This window comes from Bombus pascuorum, chromosome 17, assembly GCF_905332965.1.
Source record: "Bombus pascuorum chromosome 17, iyBomPasc1.1, whole genome shotgun sequence".
Classification (NCBI taxonomy): Eukaryota; Metazoa; Arthropoda; class Insecta; order Hymenoptera; family Apidae; genus Bombus; species Bombus pascuorum.
The window spans coordinates 2,919,158-2,943,384 of NC_083504.1; the positions used below are offsets into that span (position 1 = coordinate 2,919,158).

At 43.9% G+C, this 24,227-nt stretch overlaps 1 protein-coding gene across 2 annotated transcripts in view; it reads right to left on the reverse strand.

Moving 5' to 3' along the window:
• Window positions 1-414: 414 nt before the first annotated feature.
• LOC132915485 (homeobox protein abdominal-A homolog) overlaps window positions 415-24,227 on the reverse strand; it is a 40,806-nt gene continuing 16,993 nt past the window's right edge. Inside the window, exon 3 of one of the 2 annotated variants that reach the window (XM_060975322.1) lies at window positions 415-11,118. In XM_060975322.1, the coding sequence (XP_060831305.1) occupies window positions 10,691-11,118 (428 nt within the window). In that variant the 3' untranslated portion in view covers window positions 415-10,690. The remainder of the gene's footprint in view (window positions 11,119-24,227) is intronic. The other variant, XM_060975323.1, reaches the window with a different exon arrangement.

Here is a 24,227-nt window from a genome sequence, read left to right on the forward strand (position 1 = left end):
CTCCGCTATAATACCCCAGTGGCTGGAAACGGGCAATCGAGACGTAAACTTCGATACTCTCGGAATTAGCCTCGGAGAATCGACAGAAATCGCGGGCCGTTTGACGTTTCGCCACCTTTTGCTCGAAGTACAAAAAAGAAAAAGAATAAAACACTCGCAATGCCGTACACGAGAATGCATATTTGAATTTTTTAAACGAGTTCGGTCGAATGCAATATTTGCATCTAATTTTCTCTTTCTTGCGTAATTTTCGATTCTTCTTAAATTCAAATAGGATTATAAATAAACAGATAGATACAGATCCGTGTTTCTCGGTATCGAAGGATATATATATCTTTGGATATTATGAAATTCGTTTCGAATAGGAGACACTTTTGGAAGCAAAGGGCTCGTAGAGATTGATGATGCACCCTATAATTTACTATACGCTTTTATTTCGTTTGTATATCATAGATATAGCTTATGAGTATAATTCTACATCAAGTTTCGAAAATGGATACATTTACATTCATTGTCAATGGATTAACTTTTCGCCTGTCAATGTCATCGTCAATCGCCACCCTCGTCGTCGTCACCTTTTTCATCGTACGGTATAATACTAATTCTTGAAATAGTCAGTAGACACGAGACTCCATTATTCCGTTACTTTTATTACTCTTAACGTGGTAGGTAGGTATTGAAGGACAGCTACGCTCTCTTATCGTTCTAGCATTACATTAATTAGGTATCATCCAGCGGCACGCGAGGAACCGCGACTCTCTCCACGACCAACCAATCAATCGAGCGAGCGATCAACAAAGTCGCCTCTCGATCAATTATACTCGATCGATCGATCGTCGCGGTCCCTCGCTCACTGAGCAACGTTAACGTTACGTAGTGTTAATATTTACATCGAAGAAACTCTTGAAGTAATACACGGCTTTCCATTCATTTAACGTAGGTACAGCAAGACGATAATTATAAGACCTAAATATTCTCGGTTTTCTGATATTTTTTTTCGTATGTTGCCTTTTTTCTTTTTTTTTTTTTTTCTTTTTACGTTCGAATGGTACATGTGTGAGTATGTGTACGTTACGTATGTGAATTTGCACGGTGAGGATGTGTAAACACTTGTATATCGTACGTATACGTGTTCGTGTGTATGTCTGTGGAGAGATTTGAAAACGTGTGTGCACGGTTCTTCCGACGAATGGTTCACGAGTTGAACTACAACAGTACCGTGAGAAGAAATTGGATGTCGAACTGTTGTACGATAAAAAAAAAGAAAAAAAAAAAAGAGAAAAGAAAAAAACGAGGAACAATGACTTCTGTTTTTGCGCAGAGAAAACAATAACGATCACAGTACATCGCGTCGAAGCATCGAACACTCGAAAGAGAAACTTTCGATATGAAAATCCCACTGTCATTGGCGACTCGAGAGTTAAAGAATGCGACATGTGCACAAACCCGGCTACGTGGCTCTTACTTTTCTAATTACGTTCTTTTTTTCCTCCGTTTTTCGGCTCGTCTTCGACTTACTTTCTAAGAATAACCATCACTCGCGTATATTATACTTAATTCTCGAAACAATAAACAATATTTAAGTAACCGTGTAACGGCGCAGGACAATATATAGCCGAGGAAAATTATTTATAAGGACGAAGAACTTAATAAAACGGAAGTTCGAGAATCGCACGATCGTTTTACTGGGAAGAGATAAAAGGGGAGAGGGAAATTTCGCGTTCTCGCGCGCAACGCGAAAACGCGCGAATAGTCGATGAGACAGCTACCCCTTCCTCTCTGTTCGAACGTGAAATTCTCGAGGCATCATCGACCCGCTAAGAAACTAACCGGCAGGATACACACGATGTTGTACACTCGTGAGCATAGAACTACCATAAAAAAATCCTCGTTAAAGGTAACAATATTCAACGCACGCGCGAAAAATGGGACAGCTGCCAATAATAGAAACAACACTTAGAGTGTAGACCACCGACACGTTCGTCCAGCCTATCGACTTCCGGAACTAGTTGTAAGCAATGGAAGCCAAGGAATCATTATGTTTGCGTGCACAACTACGATGTTTTACATTTTAATGAAAATTTTACTTAAGTCTCCGGAAAAAAGTGCTTACATCTAATTCCGAGTCTATGTGCGTAGCGGTGTTGCGTAACACACGCAAATCGATCGTAAGATTCTCTAACGAACACAGTAAAAAGAGAAACTTATATAGAGATAATATATTACAATTAGATGCATTTTTTCGTTCAAATCGTTCTTGCTTATTCTTTTCCTTTTGTTTTCGAAAGACCATCGAATCGTTTCGTATCATGGTCGCGCATTTTTATGGCACGGAGATCTCACTCTGATGGTCTATCGCGAAAGTGCTCTCTGCTGATTACGAGACGAAATCGACGTCTTTCGAAGTCGCAACGTTTTTATAAATATCTGTACATAATCTCGGAAACGTACAAAAAACGATAATAGCATTAATTGTATGATTAAAAGAAAAAAAAAAAAGAAAAAAAGAAGAAAATAAAACTCGGCAATAGTCTCAATCACACTCTTACATTTTCGCTTCGCATTTAACAAAAACAAAACTACAAAAAACATGTAAAATAAACAGCTCATAAATAAACAATCAGATTTAGTACGTAATAAAGAAAATATAACAAATTATTCCATCGTTTTATTCTCATCTTTTCATATTTTTAATTCTATCTGCATCCTGTCAAACGGACTCCGATGTCGTGTCCTTTTAAATAATTCCATCCTTTTTCAATACCAATCAGTACGCATATATTCGATAATAGTTGAAAATTTAGATTTCTGTGAAATATGCCACGTTGCCCAACGTCTACACGTACATAGTACAATTCACGCGAATATTCCCTTTCATTCTATTTCTCTCATTCACACGCTTCCGATTAATTATTCTCTTTTTCTCATTTACGCAGACATAGGTCGTCCTCCGTTCGAAGGACACTCACATCCCCTTTTTCTCTTCCATTCTCTCTTCTGCGCTTCAGAACGCTGTGACACCGTTTCGACCAACGCTCGAGCCACACTCCACAGTGTTTCCGTTTCACACAATTTCCTTAATTCGGATTAGAGAAGTGTTCATGTACGCGCGTGCACGCATCAAATTTCCTCTTTTCCTTTAATTTTTTCTTTGATCTTCCAACACTCTCGAGAGCACCACGCGACACGCACGTATTCCATTTCATCATTTATCGAATCGTCAAATCGATTCCAGAAGAGCGACGATGGATCGTGGTTGGTTCGTCATCTTTATAATTCCTGTTCCTTTTTACGCGAGTTTGGCAAGTCGGGCAAAAGTTGTACTACTAAATAGCGATGCTTTTGTTGTCAACGTTGTTCGTGTTATTTCCTTATTTTTGTTACTTGTGTTTTTGTGAATCTGCACGTATATATATAAATATATACATATATAATACATATATAGTAATATATATAATATGTGTATATATATACATATATGCGTATGTATAGACCTAATCGATACAGTTTTAATTCAATATAATACATCTATAATAATGGTAAGAATAGAGCGAGTAATTCGATTAGATGTCAGGAGAGGAAAGGGTAAATGATTAAGGAAGTAGGTTGGCGAGGGATGGATGAAAGGATGGAGGTAAGATTAGGGGAGGGTGCGAAAGAGAATAAGGAAGCGTTAGGAAAGTTACATGATATGATTACGCGTCAATTATTTGGAATAATATTCTATAACAATGTAGATGCCATTAGGTAGCTTAAAGATAAGCCGAGAGAAAGCTTCGTATGTGGACGGCGCCCGCACAGTTTTTCTTCTGTTACTCTAAAAATTCACGTCTGACGCGCTGATCCTCTTCGGTTTTTGCCCGAATGATTTGGGAACGCGGGGCACGTTCTTCTGCGACGCGCTACGTTTTATTAATCTCATAAAATCAACGTCAATTTCCGTAACAAATTGGCGACACTGAGTATATATCACCGGGAACATAAAAATACTCGCAACGAAACTTAAAACAGAAGGGGGGAAAAATAGACAATAATGTGGACGATCAACACGAACGCTTATAAAAGAGAAAACAATGGAAACGATGCAACGAAACGATGTAACGTAAACAACTGGCAACACGCAACGAACGATCGGTTGTTTGAAACTGTTCGTCAATGGGATTACAATTAGAAACAACGAGAGGACGGCACGCAGTCGAGGCACGTCTCAGCGCGACTTATCCTTTCAGGATGAACGAGCAACATGGTTCAAGGAAAAACGTAAAATGAACGGAATTCGGTTACTAGGGTCCCGAATGGAGCGAGCCGAGCAGAGGAGTGGAAAGCGGAAACGCCTAGGTTCCCAAATCGTTCGTTCGTTTAGTCGAAACACTCGACACTGCTTTCTCGGCGAGAGGCTCGTGTGAATGCGCGTCACACACACAGCTACATTTAATTTTTTTCTTCTTTTTTTTTTCTTTCGTTTCGAACCGCAGTCACTAACGATTAAAGACTTAATACATACGTACGTATATAACATGATCGCTACGAATCTCATCGTTGCGATTACTGTACAAACTTCTCAGCTAATTAATAATGATAATTAATTATACTTAGTACGCGTTACGTATATCCCTAATTTGTCGGACGTATCGGCGCCGCCACTTCCGCTAACCACGTTTCCTGGCCAGCCGCGTCACTTAAGTCGTTTTAAAAAACAGACTCTGTACACGCAAACGGTATTAACATTCAAAACAAAACGTAACTATGCTATGTAGTAATAAAAATAATAAAAATAGTGTCGTCGATAATATTATCAATAATAATAATATTAATATTAATAATTCGTAAATAGAGTCACGTGTAAAGCTTTTCTACAAATAGTTACACCGATTCTCGGGACTCGATCGCGTCACGTGCATCTTTTCCCTTCTTTAATGTTCTTTTTTTTGTTTCCCCCGTAAAAAATTTCTCTCCCCTTTCCATTAAATTTCTTCAGTTCCCTTTTCCATTCGTCCTTTTCTTTTTCACATTCGTATTTCTTTTTACGTATACATTGAGCCGAAGAAGATTGAGGCGCGATCGCACACCTTCCTTTTTTTATTACTTTCCGTCCGAAAACTGTCGATATAGAACAGAAATAACCTTAAACCGGCAGCACGAAATGCATCACGAACAACGTATCACGCCGATCAAGGTCGCGCGTTTATATTGCTACCCCATTAAATTCCGTAACTGAGATTACGTGGACCGGAACCGATATGCGACTTGCGTGCGTCGACAATTTTTCTCACAGTTCTCTCCGCTTCTACGTCGCTACGGCCACGTGCGTCGATTCTCCTCGATCCTGCTCCGAAGAAGGTATAGTTGTGTCGCCAGGAGTCGCAATAATACAACGTTACGCACGCAGGCGAAATCGTAAGAAGTAAACCGCGACATGTCTAACATGATCGCCCTAACGTCGGACGCGAACAGAAACGAGAATCGTGAGCAGACGGACTTTCCAAGTATAACCAAGTACGATTCTTCGTTCAAATTCCTTCGAGCGAGCGCTATGAGCTTCGTCTTTCAGAAAATTCGTCGAAAGTGTTCGACTTATTGTTTGTCGTTGGAAGAAACAGAAAGGAAGAAGAAAAAATAGAAACAAAAATTATAGAAATAACATATAGGAAAGCAAAATAAGCAAGAAACAAATATTCGATTCTAACATGATCGAACGCGCGTCTCGTCGATTCTCTTAACTATCAACGTCGTCGTCGTCGTCGTCGTTCGTTGACTGTGTTCATCGAACTGCGTCAGTATTAATTGGGACCCAGCGGCAACTATATATTTTTCCGAGTATCCCGTTTCCTTGGAACGTTCCATTCCTATCAACTGAACCGTATATCCTACCGTATCTTATTATATTTTATATTCTATGTCGTTCGCGTAAACGTAATATTCTTTTTTCTTCGCTTTCGTTTATCTTGCTCGTTACACGTTTAAGACATCGTTACAATTAACGGTATGCAGAGGTATATTCTCTATGTGGAGGTCTGAGGAAGGTGGCGTGGAGGTTGAAGGAGCAAGAAGGGGACGGGTGGGGGTGAAGGTGGATGGAGATAGTTTACATGAGTACATCTCGTGCGTAAACTCGCATGCTCAGCTTAATCGTTACCTTTACGTACGGCGATATTTATGTATAATAGTACTTTAGGTAATTAGCGGTATAGTATTAATATGAATACGGTTTTTATCCATTCACTCACTCTCTCTCTCTCTTCCTTTCTCTCTCGCTCTCTCTCTCCCTATCTCTCGCTCGCTCAATATTACTTTTCCTTAGATTTTCCCCCTAAAAACGATGCGATTTCACCTTCATTACGGACGTCTATTTATTCTTTACTTTTTCACTATATAATAATAGCTGCTCTAGCTGATCTAAAAATTGTTCCTTTCCTCCCTTCGATTTAACAAAATCTTATTTTTTCCTGTTTCTTATTCTTTTGTCGCGTAGATTTTTTTTTTTCATTTCTTCTTTTTCTATTAATCTTTTGCTTTCTATGTATTTTTACGTACGTCATACGTATTCTAAATTTCATTTTCATTATGATACTACTATCAAAATCTTTCTTTTTCTATTTGTTTCTTCGTTTCCCGAGCACGGTAGAACAAATTTTCTTCCCCTTTCGTTCATATACATATATATTTATGTATGTATATATATATATATATATATAACGTACTCGTTATTTTTAACAATATATAATACGGTATTGTGTACACTATGATTTTACATCGTAAATAGATAGTCATTGAGCGATTCGTACAACAGATCCTCCGCCTTCATGGAAAACAAATCTTATGGTTTTTCTTGGTTCGAGTTACGTATATGCGTTTGTTCGCAGCGTTTCAACGATTCGTCGTAGCTGTTTCTCAAACAGATCGATAAGCAATTCGCCAATTTCTTTCGAAACTTTGAAAATCAAACGAATCGCTGGAAATCGCGAGTATCGGAAAAGGATGAAGAAAAGACGTTCGACAGGAACGAGAAATTTTCGACGCGCAAGTCTCAAGAATATTAACTTACGGAAGACCAAATGACATCGACGATACATTCTATATTGTTTCGCGATAAATAATATTAAAAACCGATCGGCATCCGAATGGATAATCGTCGAATATGGCGGAGGAATTATTTTGTACGGATCGACATTAACGGGGAGGGGAAAAAAATAATTAGGTAATAATTTATATAATCTGAAAGATCGGCATTTCTTTCTCGGTTTCCCTTACTAGTCCTCTTCATCGTTACGAATTCTACGTAAGTAAATAGCAACAACGGCTTCTATATCTATGGAAAAAGGTCTACCCTGACACCAAATTACGTATTTAATGTACTAAGAGTGAGATACTCGTCCGGTGATGTGTCTTTGTTTGCGTAAAAATCTCTTGCGTGTATTTAGAAGTTTGTTCTCTCTCTCTCTCTAGTGTACTCCCGTTTTCTTCTCTTTTTTCCCGATTTTCTCGCCCCTTTTCCTTTTTACTACGGCCACTCGTGCGTTCGATTATCGTCCGCGGAAGCACGTTGCTGTCCCGTGATGCTGGACGCGAAAGTGTAACACAGAGATACTCGGACATGGAAATAACAAATCGATGAAAAGTATTGAACAAGAAAAAAAAAAAGAAGGAAAAAGATGGAAGGAACAGAACGAAATAATCATCTGTTCATTTTTAACGATTTCGATACTCGAATTAACACGGCTATATATATAATATGCTCGATATAACTATGATAACACTACGTAAAATTAACAGACAAAAATTAACATGTGTCAACGCGAAATGAGCGAATAACGTTATTAAGAAGGAAGAAGTATGAAAAGAAGAAAGAAAGAAAAAAACAATCGTAGTTGGAAAATAAATTTCTCTTAGAAGAACGTGGCGTTCGAAATGGTCGCGGGATCGGTCATGGATCGTGACCGCGACCCAATTAAACAATGATCCTCGCCAATAGCGTAACGATAAATTATCTTAGATAATATGGAAAACGTGTTGCTTTTATACAAGTTATCTTGCATTAGTAAAAGCCTTAGCGATACCTTGCGCGATATCATCTGAGATCTAACTGAAGCGATAAATGAATGTGAATGCTCATCGACGAGTCAGCCCCTCCCGAAATTGACTACTACCTGAAACGTTTCAATTTTTTATTCGAAACACGGTCGTACTGGTCGGGTTTATCGGAATGAACGGCGTTCTCGAACGTTTGAAACGTTCGTTCATCGAGATAGTTTAAAACATCGTTATCGAGAGATCGAAAAAATACGTGGAGAAGAATAATCTCGTTTTCTGTCTGATTGATGATGATCTTTCCCCATGTAGTTTCGGATGTAGTTTCCTAACATCTTCGTGCAACGCTTCATCGCTCATCGTGGTTTCGTCAAATTTCCTCGTAAAAAAATAAATTTCCACGCCTCGGGCTTCCTCTCGACTAATACCTGGTACTAATCGAGAGGAACCGACGGACATTCAGTTTTAGAAAAGAGAGAATTTATCGTTGAAGGAATACCAATCGAAGCAACGACGCGTTCCAACGCCGATCTTTTTCAACGTTTCGCGAGAGAACATGGCCGATCCGGGTCGGAGAAACGTATGAAAAGAATGTCTAGAAGGAAAAAAGAGAAACGAAAAACTGAAGGAAACACCGATTCGCAACGGGTTCGGTTAGAACGGTTAAAGGATATTTGCGTCAGCGAGAGCAGATCTGGCGTAGTCGGCACGGACGTCAGAAATGGCAGAAATATTATCGGGAGCGACGTTAATTTACCTAATTACAACGCGAAGTCTCGAAGAGGCAATCACGAGCGTAAACCACGGTTAATTAACTCTGGAAAAGGAGCTCAGCAAATGGCATCGATTTGTACCACTAAATTCCTCTCTCGTGGAAAGAAGTCGGCCAGCGGCACGAAATTGCTTGTGCGCATACGGTCGAATGCATGCGCCACTAGTTTCGTTATAATCGGTAAGAAGCGCGGTATCCGAAGAAGGTATCTGAGGTATTCAAAGTCCGCAATCGCACGATAGGTATGTTATGTTTTAACGAGGGCGTCGAGAGTTCTCTGGTACGATCCGTTTGCCATCCTTTCCGCCGCTCATTCACTCGCGCGAGACCAATCGTAACGCGAGTTACCCCGGCGTTATCGGTTCATCCCCGAAGAACAAGCTATATCGAATCTACGCGTATACCGTGAGATTCGATTTTCACTCATCTTCTTGCCATATCCTTCTATCGGCAATAGAGAAACTCTCTTCGACCAACTAAACTTTGATCAGGATATTTCGGAGAAAGCTGGCGGATATACGTAGACGTTCCGATACGTAGACGCGAAGAAAAGATATCGCGATGATCAATGTTGGTAACTGTCGTATGGTGAACGAGAGATAATTAGAATAATCGATCGAACTTGAAATAGAGAAATTTGAAAGGTCAGGCCCGCGATCGTCCATGTTCCTTGGCATGGTGGAGAGCAACGAGTTTCGTGTCTCCCTTTTTCTTTTTTTTTTTTCTCCGTTTTGATCGTTCAGCGGAATTAGACGAATTCTTCGACAGCCTCGTTTAATTACTCCCTACCACTCCTCCGTCGGTATTAATTGATCGTCTCGTCGGCGCTGCCGTACACGGGATCTTCTGTTATACGGCAGGGCGGCGTTAATCCTTCGGCCTCTCCTCGTTCAAGCTAATTCTAGTTCGTCGGTTTCCGACGCGCGATCGTTGGCTCCTCGTGTAGTCTGTGTGGCAGTTATCACGCCAACTGATCATCCCCGCTGTTCATCACCCGGCAATCGCGATGACTCGTCGCGCCCGATTAACAATTATTACATTATACGCTCTAGGAATCAGTCACAGGCTAGGTCCTTCCTTTTGGCCCAGCCAAATAAGTACGTAGTGTTTTTTTTTTTCTTTTTTTTTTAATATCTTTTTCCGTTTTTTCTTTTTTTTGAGGGTGTGCTTCTCGCTTCTTTTATACGCTTCGCTTTTCTACTACGCTCCTCTCTCTCTCTCTCTCTGTTTTCTAACGACTACGATTACTTCTTCCGCATCCTATTTCTCCTTCGTTCCTTTCTTCTTCCGTAAAAAACAAAAGAGACAGACAACTTCAAACATCGTTGCGCGCTTTTCTCTCTCGGTTCCCTCGTTTCCTCCACAACCTTTGCAATCCCCGAGTCTCTGCCTCTTATCGACACCGAGTCTCATCGGAGAGGGGCAATGGCACAACACGGTGCACTATTGTCGTTACTCCGAGTCGTAATCGTTCGCCTTCGTAAAACCGTCCTCTACTGCGTTTCCTCTTCGTTTCCCTTTCTTCTCTTTAAACTCGATACGAAAACAAGAGAACAGAGATCACTCGATAAAGTCTTCGTAGTACGCGTACTACGTAAAGTACGCGAGAACACCTTCTTCTCAGTCAAGAGAGCGGGAGGAAAAAGAAGCCCCGAAGAGACAGGCCTTCGTGTCCTAGTCGGTTCACGCCGGAAGAGCAAGAAGAGGCGCATTTTTCGTGCTTGCCCGCGTTAGTTCGATTCTTCTTCTTTTTTTTCTCTCTCTCTCTCTCTCTCTACACGTTTGGCCAACCTCTTATCAGCTACTTCGCTTCGATGTATGCGTCTAGGCTGCTGCGTCCAGTCTCTTGTTTCTTCTTTAAAAGAAAGACAACCGGCTTAGCAAAGTCTCCTATGTGGGCACCTTACTGACCGCCTTCAGAAGATCGCTCTGCGTCTTGTCGAGACCGCTCACGTGATGTTGCTGCTGATGCTGCAGCGCGGCGTTCTGCTGCTCCTGCTGTATCTTCGCTTGCTTCTCAGCCTGCTGCTTCTTCATCATGTCCTGTTCCTCCCGTTCCCGCCTGGCCTGCTCGTTGATCTCTTTCACCGCCCTCAACTCCTTCTTCAGCTTCATCCGCCGATTTTGGAACCAGATCTTGATCTGTCGTTCCGTGAGGCAAAGGGCGTGCGCAATTTCTATTCGTCGCCGTCGCGTCAGGTAATGGTTGAAATGAAATTCCTTCTCCAACTCCAGCGTCTGGAACCGTGTGTACGTCTGTCGACCCCTACGCCTCGGACAACCGTTCGGCCCTGGAAACGTCAAAAACGCAGATTTGCCTAGGTTAGTTTTTTTATGCAGGAAAATTTGCCTTTTAACCCTTTGCACTACCACAGTCAACTCCTGCCACGTCGATATGCTTACCACGCTCGTTGTCCCCTTGGTCGAAGATAAATAAAACGTCGCGCGAGTTACTCGAATGATCGGCACATTGATAGTGAAAATTTGGAAGAATAAGTTGACTGTTGACTCGGTATAATGAGCACGCAAGAAGTGCAAAGGGTTGAGTGATCAAATTATATTCAATAGCTGTACGTTTGAAATTAAAAGCTCCCTTCGCTGACGCACGGAGGTCGATCTTGAAGACGAGTTTCGTTTACGAAAGCTGTTACTCTATATGGTGCACTGACTCCATTTTCATCATCCATTATTGATTTATTTATTAAACTCGCTTACGTAATTGCTGAGCGATTATATGCATTAGCCGGTTATTACGTATTAGTCGATCCATCAACTTCATAAATGTCATTAGCCGCGAACACCAACTATGTGCAATAAAACTGCTACTAATTTCACGTTTTTTCGACCATATAAATTTGCCGTTCTTGTTTCGTGACCGTCTCGCGAACGTAAGAAGGAAAAGAAGGCTACCCCGATTACGAACGAGGTTTTTCGTTACGTAAAGTTCAATTCTTTTTTCACAGAATGACCTGCGTTTCGCTTGTCGAGTCACAAATCTCAACTCTCTCCTCGCTTTCTCTTTCCGTGAAAAAAAGCTACACGTTCGGATGGTCAGTTTATTGCAGGGGTTGAACGAGGTAAAAAGTAGAAAGTTTTGGAGAAAAAAAAGTCTACGTGTTCATTTTAAATAGGCGTAAAGAAAGATTGAACCCTTTTTTGAAATATCTTTTCGCCCAACTTTCTCTGCACCCGCAGAGTCAAAGTCGTAAAATGGGATACGCAGAGCGCACTGAATTTTTTATGGTGTTTAGGTAGCTATCGAAGCACACGACCGCGCTAACCAGGTAAAGACTCACGCTTGTCACCTGGCTTTACCTGGTTTCGTATCGGAAAACTTCGCTTACCCAGCCCTTTAAAAACCTGCCCGAGACAACACGCGATCCCAATATCTTCGACATTTCCATCCAAGCAATTACGCAAACCTTACATTTAGCCATCCTAATTGATATCTTTTCACTTTCCATTGCTAAATACCTAAGTACTAAGAAATTACGCGAACGGTGATTTCGAAGTTTCAAAGGCACACACAGTTTGGTTATTTGCGATTTATACAGAAGAGAACGCAGCTAAGATGGCCGCGAGTTGCACCATAGACGCGCGATAAACTTCTCACGGGCAATTTTCGCAATTGGCTCGAACGTAATTTTACTTTTGGCCGGCGGCGTAGAAGGGTGGGCTCAGCGTTTTCAGTTCGTCGCTGAGAAACCGGTTCTCCGGCGCAATGAACAGTCAGCCATAATACCATCATTCTCGGGAAGACGCTGAGTGGCTATATGATTGCCACGTGATGAAGCAAATACGCGCTACCGACTACCAAAAGATAGCGAGATTTTCTGTTCGATGAATTTTGTCGTTGATTCGTACCAAAATCGTAACCGATCAGTTAAAGACGAACAACATTCGATGCTTATAAAATCTTTGCCCGTGTCCCTTTATCTATCGTTCGTCTTTCAGAGAAAATTCATTTCACTTCATGGAGATGGAGAGATAGATGACTTTGCGTGAAACTTACGCGAACCGTCGCAAATCCCGAGCAAGTATCCTCCAGTAAATCTTTAACCGGCGTATTTCTCCATTTTCTAGTTCGCGAACAATGCTTTGAGAACTGGAAGCTTCCGACACACTCTGAGGAAAGCAGCCAGTAACACGCGGCATGACCCATCCTGTCGTCATTGTTCAAAGCCAGACAAGAAAGAGGAAAAAAGGGAAAAATCGCGAGGGAATGCAGAGAATGCTGATATTGAATTCAGCATGGCCGTTCGCAGCAGTGCGGTCCAGGATTCACTGGGTGTGTATGTGCGCTTGTGCACAGCCTCCGACGAGGTTACACATATTCGCCAATTCCTATCCATGTGCTGTGTCGATGCGATAGTAGTGGTTGTGCGTACGGTGCGGGTACGGCCGTGAGATCGGTGTGCGAGGCAACAACAACGGAGCCAACGTGGTTTTTCGGCAAGCTTGTGTGCGTGAGTTTAGCTCACGTAGGAAGAGAGCCCGCGCGGCCGGTGCAGCCACAGCGACAGGGTGGTTGCTGAAGCTCGAAGGGTGGGCCATAGGTTACCTTGGCAACCGGAGGGAAAACCATTCCATCCTGCTGGCGGCATATCATGCCAGGGGCGAGTCAAGCAGCCAGAAAACCCTTCGTTGCATCCTCCCTGTCGGTCCTTGCTCGCCGCCAAGCCCTCGCATCTCTTCTCTCTCCTCTTTGCTCTACAGGCGCCGCACGGCTCTCAGAATTCGTTGGTTCCTCTCTTCTCTCGACCACCGGTGAACCCGATTGTCCCCACACACTTCAACCACCATAAATATCTACGGGACCATCGGCCGAGCGCTGGCGCGAGCATTATCAACAATTTCGCTGGATCAAGCTAATGTCCATGCAGAATTTATAGATAACCGTTCTTGCCGCCCCTCCGGAGGGAGCTGTCTGGCCAGGATTTCGTCGGACGGGGTTAACAGCTGGGCGTGAAGCTCGTTTGCTCCCGGCAATGCTTAATTTATGTACCTTCTTCCTCCTCTCCTTCGAATATCTTTCAATTTCTCCTGCTCCCTTTGCTTTCGTTCAAACAAGCGAAATACGCGGCGAGCGAGAGGTAAACGCGTCCGACGTTTCAAACGTAGAGAGGAACGAGGCGAGACAACGCTGCGAAGGAAATTGGCCGACGTTAGTTATTTTCAAACGGCGTGGCACCGATAACCCTCGATCGAAGATCGCCGATAACCTCGCACTATGCGATTAATAAAAAAAGTGACGAAAGAAGCGTGTAATATGCGTCTGCCAGTCTGGCACAATAGATAATCCCCTCTTGCTTCCCTAACACACTACAACGACCATTTTCACTCGTTTTATGATCATTCATTCTCGCGTCCTCTGTTTGTCAATAGCGCGATAAGCTGGTTTACATTTGCAATTGATAATTGATTAATCATAAATCAACAGACTCATAACAATCCTACAGCATGGCGATACAAACAAACAGAGACATGGAGAAACCAATTTTTTCACATAATTCCATACTCGTCGCCAACTTTTTCCATAACGAACCAACTCGTGCTTCGTTCTACGTTCGTGTCGAGGCATCGAAACTTCCTCGATTCTATTACATCGCAATCGCGTGACACGGAACGAGCACGGTGACAGTGATCGACGATGATACCCGTGATTTCTGCCTGCAGATATCCGTTAATTAACAGCAAGTCGCGAGTGATTCAGGGACAACGGAGTTATAGCTGACAGGCGGTGGTCCATTTTGGCAGAGGGCAGCCGTATGATACGGCGTGTGCGTGGTGCTACACGACGCAGCCTGTAAACGAGAAGGGCGAAGGCCTGCGCCTAATTGCGGCCATATATTAAGTTTAATACCTGCTTTAGGTCGCCGCACGCGGCTTCACCGTTCGTCGAGTAGACGAGGATATTGCGGAAGTTTGCCTGACTGTGTTCGCCTCCCCCTACGATTGCCACCCCTCGCTCGCGTTTCCTACTACCGAGATTCTATCAATGTTGCCCGATCGCACGGTTGTCCTCTTAAGTTCGCGAATTTATACGAAATCCATGGAATCGAACTTTAAACGCTTCGATTACGCTCGATCGTTTCTCTCGGGAAAAACTTATCTCTCGTCCACTGAAGAGACGCGAGGTTAATTCGCTGGCTGAAATAGGGCGTTCGGGGGGCGGTGCATGAAACTTGGAACATGTAACCAAGTTTATACGTTCGAGATGGATTCACTAATGGAGGGTTGGTCATTTCGGAAGCTTCGCCCCGTTTATTCGGTAGAAAACTTCGCTCTTTCTTCTTTTTTCATCCTCTTTATCCACTACTTTATTGTATTTTGCAGCCTTCTAGAATTTTCAACGTTTACCTTCCAATGCTCTAATCGACATAAAACATCGTTCAATTATTCATTACGATATCTTGTAATTATTAGCCATTTCAGTAAATAGCGATTATTTTTCATATTCCAACGACGGTTAAACTACAAGGTTTAGTGAAATAAATTTAAAGTTACCTCGATATATTCTGAATAGTCGGGAAACTATCAGCTTCACGATTCTAACATGCGAATCGATAGGAAATACGCTTCGGATGACATTCTTTCCCCTGGACACACCCCACGTTAACGCGTCATCGTATCCGGCAATCTTCGATTACTTTCCATACTCTTCTCGCCCTATACGATAACCAGAGACGCGATAAATCGTTTCCAGGGCGGTTAATGTCAGTATCAGGTTGACCATCATGAGCATCAAGGGCCATATCCGCTGCGATATCGAAATCGTGGAAAATGATCGTCCTGTGCGCGTTCACCCCGCAATACTTATCAGTCCTTCATATTTTTATTTCGTGCATGGCGGCAATCGTAGAAACGGTGGTTACGCAAGTCTGCTAAATACCCGTGGGGATACCTCGTCGAGTTTTTGCCGATGTCTTGGCGCAACGACCAAGGGAATTGCGCAACTCCGCGAAAAACGCATGGAAATCGCCACAAATTACGCCGTGCGCCAAGAATTCGCAATCACAAAGAGAAAGGTGCACGCCGCGTGGAAAAAATCATCCGCGTTGCGTTCCTCCGCTTCTGTGTAACTTCTGTACTATTACCGCAATTGTGGAAGAAAAGAATCTACGGCTACGTCGAAAACGTTTGGCGCAGTTAACGCGACAAGAACGGGACGTCGATCGGAATCAATAAAAGTCATGCTTAACGCGATTACGATTTACAATCGTGAAACCGTAATAATAATAATTTCGAGGGTCTAGCAAAAAGGAGAAAAGCGGCGTCAAGTGGAGCGGACTGTCGTTCATAGCGGAACGAAACGGTGGGCTGCCGTACGTACCACAATAGCGACGCCAATAGAGGCCCAGGTATCGTAAATCTAGACGAGCGATTAAACGTCAAGCGCGCGCCTCGTACGTTCCGTGTGGTTTTCGCTTCTTCCGAAACGCGGTCGAAAACAATGACGGCGTTGCTTTAACAGCCATTTTGAGTCTGGCCATTCGCACGACGGCGTTATCGGGCGACGGTGCTTCGTGGTTATCGGTCAACAAGCGCTTTTTCACCGTCCGTCGAATATCACCGTGCAGCCTTTATATTTCGTTGCGTAAATTACTCCGTACCGCCCATCTTTCTTTATTCGTTCGCGTCACGGACACCATTAACGAAACTCGATTAAGAATACGAAATGCGACTATTTATAAATACACGTTTGCCGTTTGTTCTACGTAAGCCACGTCGCGGAGCCGGCAAGGTTCAATAACTAACAGGTCTCCTTCGACTTTGACGAGTTTGTAGTAAGGCGACACAAAAGTAAAGGTAAATCGATTAATAAATAATGTGGAATATATCGAGCACACTTTACCGTCCACTTGCTTCGAACAGGGATAGAAATAGAACGACGTTTCGTAGGACGGATGAAAGGAGCAATGGAGGAGTTAGGAGGCGTTAGGAGGAAAGAGCCGTGCAGTTTGAAATGGAAACGAGATACAGCCACTGACAGCCGGAATAGCGTCGATCGCCTGGTAAATTCGCGTCTCGAGTTTTATTCGTCGTACGTTTCACTTACCTTGTCGCTTTTATTCGGCATTATTTACGCGACCCTGAGTTATTATTTCACCGAAAACACCGACTGGCCGTGTTCACGGGCGGTAAACACGTCTCATTCGCCGCAACACCTAACCGTTCCCATATATTTGCGTTCCGTGTGCTCGCTTTTTCCTACGCGCCAACCCCTTTCTTCCTCTTCGTGCGTCCGCTAAAAGCAACCCGCCTCGCGTTAGCGGAGTAAATTCAAGGATGAGTCATAAAGCGCGCATAACTCGCAATGACGCCGCAAAGACCCGATCGAGCCGACTCCTAACGAGATCGGGATTCGTTAAAATTTCTCTGGAATTCCTGGTGGCTCGTTCAAAGAAGTAAGAACGCGCTCGAGTAACCGGATAGCATGGAGATACAGTTGCCAACGAGTTTTAATCGTAATGCAGTTCCGTGTTCGTACGCGGTTGATTCACGTTTATAAAAATGTCTATGCCGAACTCCTATTTGCATGGTTAGGTCTTGGAATTTTATATCGACGAAGGAAAAACAAACAGGGTTATACGTCATTCCAGACGATGGAAACGTATCGATTAGAAGAAATTACACAGACGGTGCCACCACCGATACAAACAGCGGAATGTCACGCTTAAATTAAACGACCAGATTTAATCGGCCGTCCTTTCGTGTACCGATTACAATAATCACCCGCGATCGGCGGTGCGCATAAAATTACCATAAATGAATCTCGCTCGGTCATGCTCGGTATCTCCTATGTCTGTTCCGACTGTTCTCTCTTTCCCTTCCTTACATTCTCTTTCGAGCAGCTGCATAGACAGAGTTTTTCCTACGCTCATGTCGACACGGGGTGCTAGGTCGTGTTTTCCGCAATCTGTCGTCACACCTGGATTCCTTTCCAGTTCCACGTATACTTCCAACGCTAGGCGATCTCTTGGCAGCAGTCGAATAAGGGCAACCACGAGGCTACGACCGTGGAAAAGTAAGAAATTCCGGGAAGCTTTAATCGGTCCGGAGAAAGGGACAAGTCACCGCGACCAATCAACGCGAGGTTAACGTCTAGGTTCGCTAGATATTTGCGAGGGATGGCAAATCGGCCACGAAAAGTGCGAGGATTAGCCGGATAAATCGCTCGAGCATGGTGGAGCCTGGAATTGCCACTAAGTAAGAGAGAGAAAAAGAGCGAAAGAGTGAGTAAATGGAGGAGTTATCGCGACCATTTTGCCCAGTCTCCGTCTCTCTCTGATACTCGTACACCGACGTCCTTCTCGTTCAGGGAACGACAGAGGAACGAAGCCTTCTGGCTCGTTCGGCCGTTCTCTAGCGGAGGCTGCAGTGACCCGAGAAGGCGATCAAGCGATTCGTGGGTCGTGGCTGGGCCGTATCTTCTCTCCCGTTCCCCCTTCGTTCGGCCTGTCTACATTTTTCACCGGCTCGAGATTTTATTTGCCCGCAGTGCCGCGAAATTAAGCCGTTTTGAGATATTTATGAATGGATCGGGCACCAGCGCTGGACCAGCCGCTCGAACAAAGAGGCACGCCAGCGCCCTCGTCCTCCGCCACCACGCGATTTGCGACTGTTGTCAAACTAGATGCTGCTGCCTTTTCGTTCACGCGAACCTCCCTCTCTCTCTCTCTTCCTACATCCTTCCGCCCTCTCTTCAGCATTGTCTATGGAATTCCTCGAATGGAGCCGGATAGCAGGCATATCTGCTATATGATGTCACGTATCCGAATACATTAGTCGCTGGTCATACGGTGGCTTTTTTTAGACGGCAAACGGACGAAGACGTGATTAAAAGTTAAAGTCGTCGTGGGCCTCGTTAAAACTTTTGGCAAAGCGAGCCGTGTTTCATCTTATAGAATGCCATTTTCACTTTCTATATTTTACGGTACGTGCGTCTCTTATCTCTGAATGTCTTCTTTTTTTCTTTATCGTTTTTAAATGTAGCCACAAGTTTTTTTTTATTCAAGGCGCTGCTATAAGAGGTACGAAGATAAGGTTATCAAAGTTCGATGCTCTATTTGTCGGCTGGAAATTTTACGATAACTCAGATCCGTTTCGAGAAAACGACCTCTGTCAACATGTCCAAAGAGAGTTCGCTCCGACTCTTCCAGCAATTCCATTCACTCGTTTGACAAACGATCACAGCGTAATGATCTCGAAATCTCTGGCAGCGGCACCGTACCAATAAGAACCGACGTTATTCCAATCGCCTGATCACTTTACCTAACTATGAAACCCGTCGTCTACGTACCGGTTCCTAGCGTCTCGTGCCCAGTCCCGATAGCTACGTATGAGTAACAGCGTACTAGCCGCGACAGCACACATTCGAGAACTTAAAATCGCGTAGGAGGCGGTGAAATATACTTCTTTCGAATTTCCCGTCGCGTCGATAATCTCGTCATCGACGGGAAGAAATTTGTGCACCAGTTCGATGGGTAGCTCTATTTATGGCGAAGAACGCGACGAAAGATAGCGAAGCGAATGCAATCCGCGGAGAAAGATAGACGCGAGGGATCATCCATCTGTCGTCAGCCTAAAAGCAGTCTCTGCTTTGCTGTCCACTTTTAAAAATTATCGATCTCATCCAAATACGTTACACGTACCGCTCGGTTGACTTACGATCTACACATTCTCGAGGGGAACCAGAGCAAGGAGCGATAGAAACACGCGGTTGCGACGTGGGTGTCTTTAATCTGTCGGGCTGAAACGAGAGGAAAGGAAAGAAAGAGCAAAAGGTAAATGGCGAAACGATCTCACGGGAGACTATACGTACAGGTGCTCACGCACTCTTTCGTCACGCGTGAGTGTGCGTACGTATAGCATAGCTTCCATCAGGACTAGCAATAGGCTTAAATCCCGATTGGTTGGACAGCTCGTTTCGCTCTGGTGTGTGTGGCGAGCTATGCGTTCCAACACGCGCCTATGTACCGTGTCATGGAAGGGTGTAGAAGAAGGGGGGTGGATATATATGAGGGTATGCCGTTCGTATATATACGGGGTGGTAATAAAGGATTCCGACAAGGATGGATGATGAGAGGGGAGAAGTTCGCTCCATTGTTCCCGGTGGAACCCAAACGTCATCTATAAGGGTGCCTCCCATTATCTGCCGTGTATCTGCCTCACGCACACGCATTCAGCCAACCAGAGTGGGGACGCGTTACGCACACAACAGTGAAACCGGCGAGATCGGCTCTCTCTACCCAGATGCGCGACATGGCGGTGCCTTTCACGGTGTGTGGAATCGTATCTACATGGCGGCTGACTGTGCAGCTATTCCTTCTCTGGCAATAAGCGCTCTAATCTCCCACGAAATTGTAAAGTCACCTTGGCAGTGAAATTTATAAGAGAAGCCCCCGACCCGGTCTGATGGCACGAGCAACGCGCTCGCATTGCACCTCAAAAAAAAAAAAAAAAAAAAAAAAGGAAAAAAAAGGAAGAGAAAGACGGAAAAAAACGCACGTGGTATCTAGTTGTTTCTTCTGTCAGAGGATACGCCTTTCTTTGTCTCGTCTCCTGAACCGACTGTACAAAATATTGCTGTTTACGACACAACGAGAGAAAGATGATCCCTGTTCGCATTCTTTTCCCAAGAGAGAACACAGGTTTCGATTTCGTCGAGAGAAAAAGAAGCGTGGTCCTATAAACGTGGACGACGATAGAGGATGGTGGTAGCGCACGTGAGAAAGAATTTCCATTATTCGACGTCATGAAACCGTGCGAGCGCGATAATTCGAACGCTATAGCGACCCGCGTAAATTGCATCAGTAGCACCGGCGCTGAGTTGGAAACGTTAGTGGAAATGGTACAAAGCCGACAAATCGTCCATGTCCCGTAGCAATTGCGATATATCCTCGCCGAATACGACGCGTTACGAACGGTCTATGAGTGCGATTCGTGCGAGTCACTCGCGCACCAACGTCTAATTAGCATACGTGATATGCCTCGTTTATTTTTTACTTCAGTTTCATTTCCCATGTTTCATGGAATGAGACGTAACGCCGTTCGATCTTTCAAATGGCGACAATTCCAACAAATTTGATCAAAATCGTAATCCTTTACGTTTTAAATAATACGAAAAATAATATTCTCTTGTCTGTTTAGCCTTTTTCGTTGTATTTCAGTTTAAAAAGGGCGCTTACATTTGTTAATTGCGCGACACACAGCATGCATAATTCTCGTTGTTGGAATGGTATCGCGGTGAAGCGGTTGGCGACCGAATCTCTCAAAAATAAACCAGCCGGCAGCACGCCAATCCTAAAATACACGTAATCTCGTGCGCGAGCTAAATGGAGGGCCTCGATACGATCCTCCGGATTAAATTTTAATTTTACAATAAAGAATGACGTATTAGAATGCTGTTGGCAAACATTCCGTCCCTCGTAAGAGTCGTAAGGGAGGCGTGCGTCCCCTTTCGTACATCCTGGCTGACGCCACCCCTCTCCGCCCCCATAACAGGCCAGCAGCGCGAACAACCACCCCATAGAACCCCTAAAACTCTAATTACGGCCTTACATTCCCTACCGACCGTCTTCTACCCCTGCTCCTTTTCAACCCCCCTCATATTTTCCAACATTCTTCCTCTCCGGCCGGGTCCTCCTCTTCTTCTTCGCCCTCGTCACTGCTACGCAGCCCTCTCCTGTGCACCATTACATGCAAATGCCACGGCTGTCTCCTTCCGCTAATAAAAGTCGTGGCCGCGCAATTTAGAACATCCGACGTACAGTCGCAACGGCTTCCGAAAGATACTCGAGACGAGACACGGAATAAGTTCGAGGAGCTACCGACACGTCGGCGAAATTATTACTCATTAGCAACACCCCGGAACACGACTGCGATCCCGGTGTTTTATGTTACCTACTGGCCGTGCACCGTTTGAATTGTTGTTTAAAATGCTGCTTAAATTATAGCGAAGCGGGTACACGTCGTCTTCCAGCGAAGCTCGTAAACGTTTTTAGTGCGCGTTGAAAAAAACCAGCTGTCCCCTTGTGCTCCCTTATTCCTCACTAATTTTTCCAGTTGCGTACGATTGTTTCAAATATTTAAATATTATCTTTGATTTGATAACATTCGTTTCGAAGGTTTCGTAATAAGCTGGACCTCGATATATATTAATTAGACAGAAGTAAAATAAGACAAGAATCGTTCCTTTATTGAAAGAAACAATTGGAACGGATAAGATCTTGGCCGTAGGTAGCGGTAAGAGCAGGAGTAGCTATCGTCGCGGTGAGGAACGTTAGAACCCACATAATGTTTAATCAGAGCACGTTGCGGCTTTACGATATTAGTTCCCGTTACGCACCCTCCTTCACCCTTTCCTTCTGTCGATCTTTCCCATTCTTCGCCCCGCCTGTTCAACCAATGGATGGTGGACCGACCTTTCAGAATCTTCCGAATATTTCGAAAGTTACAACCCCGCAGTGTTTAACCTTCGACAGGAGATGGCTGAAATGTGTTTGCTCGACTCCCTTCCAATCCACATATGGTGACAAGGACGTGTACATTGTACATATTGGCCGAAGGATTATATCGCTTCATCGAATAGAAATTGTGGCTCGATATCAAGAAGAATGTAGTAAAAGTTGAACGTACTCTGTGTGTAAAAGGAAACGATATATCTATAAGAACGCGAATAAGATGAAGATAATTCGAATTGCGCAATGTAAATATTTTCATTCCATCGTTACAAGCCAAATAACTTTAAACTCGAATATGACGTATTTATTTTATGCGCATACTCGTGCGGGAGGATCGCGGAGAAACAGTCTGTTGGCCTAGTTCAAGCTCTATCCTATCTACCTACATGTGTTTAACTGCTAATTTAAGGTCTACCAAGTTCATTGTGGCTTATAACGGTGTTATTGAGTTCAAGGCGAACGCCATCTTCGCACTCGCTAAATAGATAATGCCTGCTCTAGATGTACCAATAGTGGACCACAGGATTTTGTGGCTCCCTGGAGGACTGACCACGGGGAAGCTCCCTATAAATCTACTAAGAATAATTCGGAGGGTACGGTTTTATTGTGAGCTATTTATCGATCTTCGCGTTACTGCATTACGGAAAGAAACAAGCATCGAACTACACTCTCGTTTTTGCTCCGTTGAGCTCCATTTACCGTGAACATCGAACCTTCCTACTTGCTGATCCGCCCACGTGCCTCCGCGCTGGTCAATAGTCAAAATCTCGCAAAAAATCTCCTGTTCAACCCAAGTTACCGTAGTTACGTTAAATGTTATAAAATTAAACAGACTCTATATCCGTTGCTTTTTACGTCACGAGGTCTTCCATAGTATCCCACATACTTGAAATTTAGAAACTCTTTTAAAATCAAAAGATTCGCTGCAAAGTCATTCTCACCCCTTTCCACTATTCTCCGCTAGTCCGATTACTTGATTAAATAAACCAGACAGACATCCATCCGCTAAAAACCGGATTTTTAGACTAGCCTTAGAATGGTGAACAACCTACTAGAATCGTTTCTAAAATTTCGAAATCCGACGCAACGAAATCTGCTCACGGATCGTGCTCCGCGATTCTAGTTGACTGCAACCGAGGGCGAAGAAGACTTTGCCAGGCAAACACGCGTATAATAAAAGTCGTAAGATAGGCGAATTCCTTCGGGAGCCGTAGCGACCGCTGCGCACTCCTCTTCAGTTTACTCGCTTCTAACTCCTGTCTCTCTCTTACTCTCTCTCATTTCTCCTCGCGATTCTTTCGTTCGTGCTCGCACGGATACGCCACGCGGACAAAGGGGAATCCCCCGCGCATGCGCTCTCGTCTCTTGGTTCTAGTAACGATTCCACCCACCCCTGTTATAACTTGTCTCCCCCACCAGCGACCTCTAGCCCCTCGTCCGACGACCACCATCAGCCTAACGCAAGCTACGGGAACGGACCTGGTGTACGTATATCTAGACCTTCGCACAGACTCAACAAACACAAACGTACACCATTCCACGATGTGCGTATGTGTACGTATTGGTTGGATGACGCGGGTGATGGGTTTGATCTGATTTTCGATTTCGAACGACCGAAATGTGCAATGTATTCAAAGCATCGAGATACGAGCCATAGCCGTTCAAAGGTTACACTTTTTTCCCTTAAAACCTAATTTCCTTTCTTTTTTTACCGGCTGTTAGCTTATCTCGCGGCCTCATGAATGGGACCGAAGAAACGAGTATCGCTATTTGTTTGAAAATCGTAAGTTATTCGATACGAGGTATTAGTCGAAGATAATAGAGAGGAAATTAGTGCGTCCCGAGGGCGGTGAGTTCATAAGGGCGTGATCAGGCGCAATTATGCTTCTCGTCGGCCGAAGGACAGCATAAACCGCGATTCGAACTGGATTAAAATATAATTGAATCGCGCCAAAGTTATA